Source organism: Tupaia chinensis, unplaced genomic scaffold, assembly GCF_000334495.1.
Source record: "Tupaia chinensis unplaced genomic scaffold, TupChi_1.0 Scaffold149011_1, whole genome shotgun sequence".
NCBI classification, from domain to species: Eukaryota; Metazoa; Chordata; class Mammalia; order Scandentia; family Tupaiidae; genus Tupaia; species Tupaia belangeri.
Genome location: NW_006208857.1, coordinates 727745 through 729594, shown reverse-complemented (window position 1 = coordinate 729594; position 1850 = coordinate 727745). Strand labels below are relative to the sequence as shown.

The following is a 1850-nucleotide window of genomic DNA, read 5'->3' as shown; positions in this document are numbered from 1 at the left end:
AGAGATGACTAGTAGCGAGCATTTGGGGCTCTTACTCTGCTGTAAGCAGACTGTCCATACAGAGGTATCCCCGGGCCAGGTGCAAGCAGCACTCGGGTAGCACCGTCAGTGCTCATTACTGGAGTGATACTCAGGCAGGAGTGGGCTTTAGAAGTCACCATGGATCTTCAAGGCAAAAGGAAGAGCTGCCGTTTCCTTCAGCGATCTGAGTGAACCATTACGACCTTTTTCTGGACTCTAATGGGAAACACCCAACTAAAGTTCACAGACTTAAGTAAAATAGTTACTATTTTATCAATCTCTATAGGCTTGGGCTGCAAATATTCCCAGCTATGGGCCTAATTAATTAGTGACTCTGCGGATTCTGGTAAAGTTGGAACAGGGAGGCAGGGTTATTTGCTGTGACAGAGCTTTATCCAGAAAGGGGGGTAAAGTGGACCGTGGCCTCTTGTGTAGGACTAACCCGAGAGGGCCCCAAGCACTCACCGACGTGTACGCCCGACTGCAGATGGTGCAGGTGTACACCTTGGCATGCTTCACCGTGTGTGTGGACAGGTGCACCTCTAGCGAGGCTGCGTCTGTGTACGCCCGATGACAATTGTGGCACTTAAAGGGTTTATCTTTGTTATGCTGCCTTCTGTGGGACTGAGAAAATCAGAAGGAACACAGGTGAGTGCTGTGTATTTCCCTCCTTCCTCCTTGACCTGTAGGAAAAGCCCTGAGGTGGGTATCAGGCCTCCCAGCTTCTTCTCCTAATTGAAGGCAGTAAAAATGGCTTCAAACAGAACTTCAGAAGCCAGAGGCCAAGGGAGGAAGCATTCCTCATACAGCACCACCAGGTCTACGAAAGGTACTATGATGGCTTCTGCCTGGTCTCACTGGTCCAGTGGTTCTTAAAAGTGAGGTGTGGGGATCTCTAGGGTATACTGAGAACTTTACAGAGGGCTCACGGGTCAGAAGGTTTTTTCAAAATAATAAAGACAGGGCTGGCCCTATAGCCTAACCCACATGGTCAACCATGGCTCGAATACTGGCCCCGCTGGCTTGGAAAACACACTGGGTGCATGTGTGCGTGCGTGCATGTCAACCTCTACAGGATGGAGAGATGGAAAAGAGATTGCAGCATAACTATTCCCCACTGGGATTTCTCCCTTCCCCTCTTGCTCTCTCTCAAGAGTACATGCCCTCTAGCAATGATAAAATCATGATCGTGTTTGCCTTTTCACTTTCTCACAACTGCACAGAGGTTGTGCGATATATATCCCAATAGACTGAATTCAGGAAATCTGAAGATCCACTCATCTTAAGCCAGACATAAGAGAAACGTGAAAAAGGTAAAGTGGAGGGACCAGCAGTTAGCGTAATGGCTATGTCACTGGACTCACACGTAGTCAACCACGGTTCGCATCCCAGACCCGGTAGCTTAAAACTCACGCCGGGCACATGTGTGTGCGTGCCCAAGATCCTGAGAGGAGAATGGAGGAGAAGGGATTGCGGTGTGACCATCCCCCCTGAGGGGTGATTTTCCGCTCTCTCTGTCTGTCTGGCGAGCGCACGTGCCCTATAGCAAAAACCTCTCAAAAAAACAAACAAAAAGGTAAAGTGGGGACGAGTAGTTGGCATAATGGTTATGTTGCTGGACTCCCATGTAGCAGACCGCAGTTCGAGTCCCAGACCTGCTGGTGGCTTAAACGCACACCGGGCACGTGTGCATGCGTGCCCAAGATCCTGAGAGGAGAATGGAGGAGAAGGGATTGCGGTGTGACCATCCCCCCTGAGGGGTGATTTTCCGCTCTCTCTGTCTGTCTGGCGAGCGCACGGGCCCTATAGCAAAAACTTGTCCAAGGGAG

The 1850-nt window shown here is 50.3% G+C and overlaps 1 protein-coding gene across 1 annotated transcript in view; it reads right to left on the bottom strand.

Annotated features, from left to right (window-relative positions):
- Positions 1-70: 70 nt before the first annotated feature.
- Positions 71-1850, bottom strand: part of ZNF384 (zinc finger protein 384) — a 23310-nt gene continuing 21530 nt past the window's right edge. The window contains exons 10-11 of the mRNA XM_027769221.1: positions 487-645; positions 71-165 (exon numbers count right to left, since the gene is read on the bottom strand). Coding sequence (XP_027625022.1) covers positions 148-165; positions 487-645 — 177 coding nt within the window. The 3' untranslated portion in view covers positions 71-147. The remainder of the gene's footprint in view (positions 166-486; positions 646-1850) is intronic.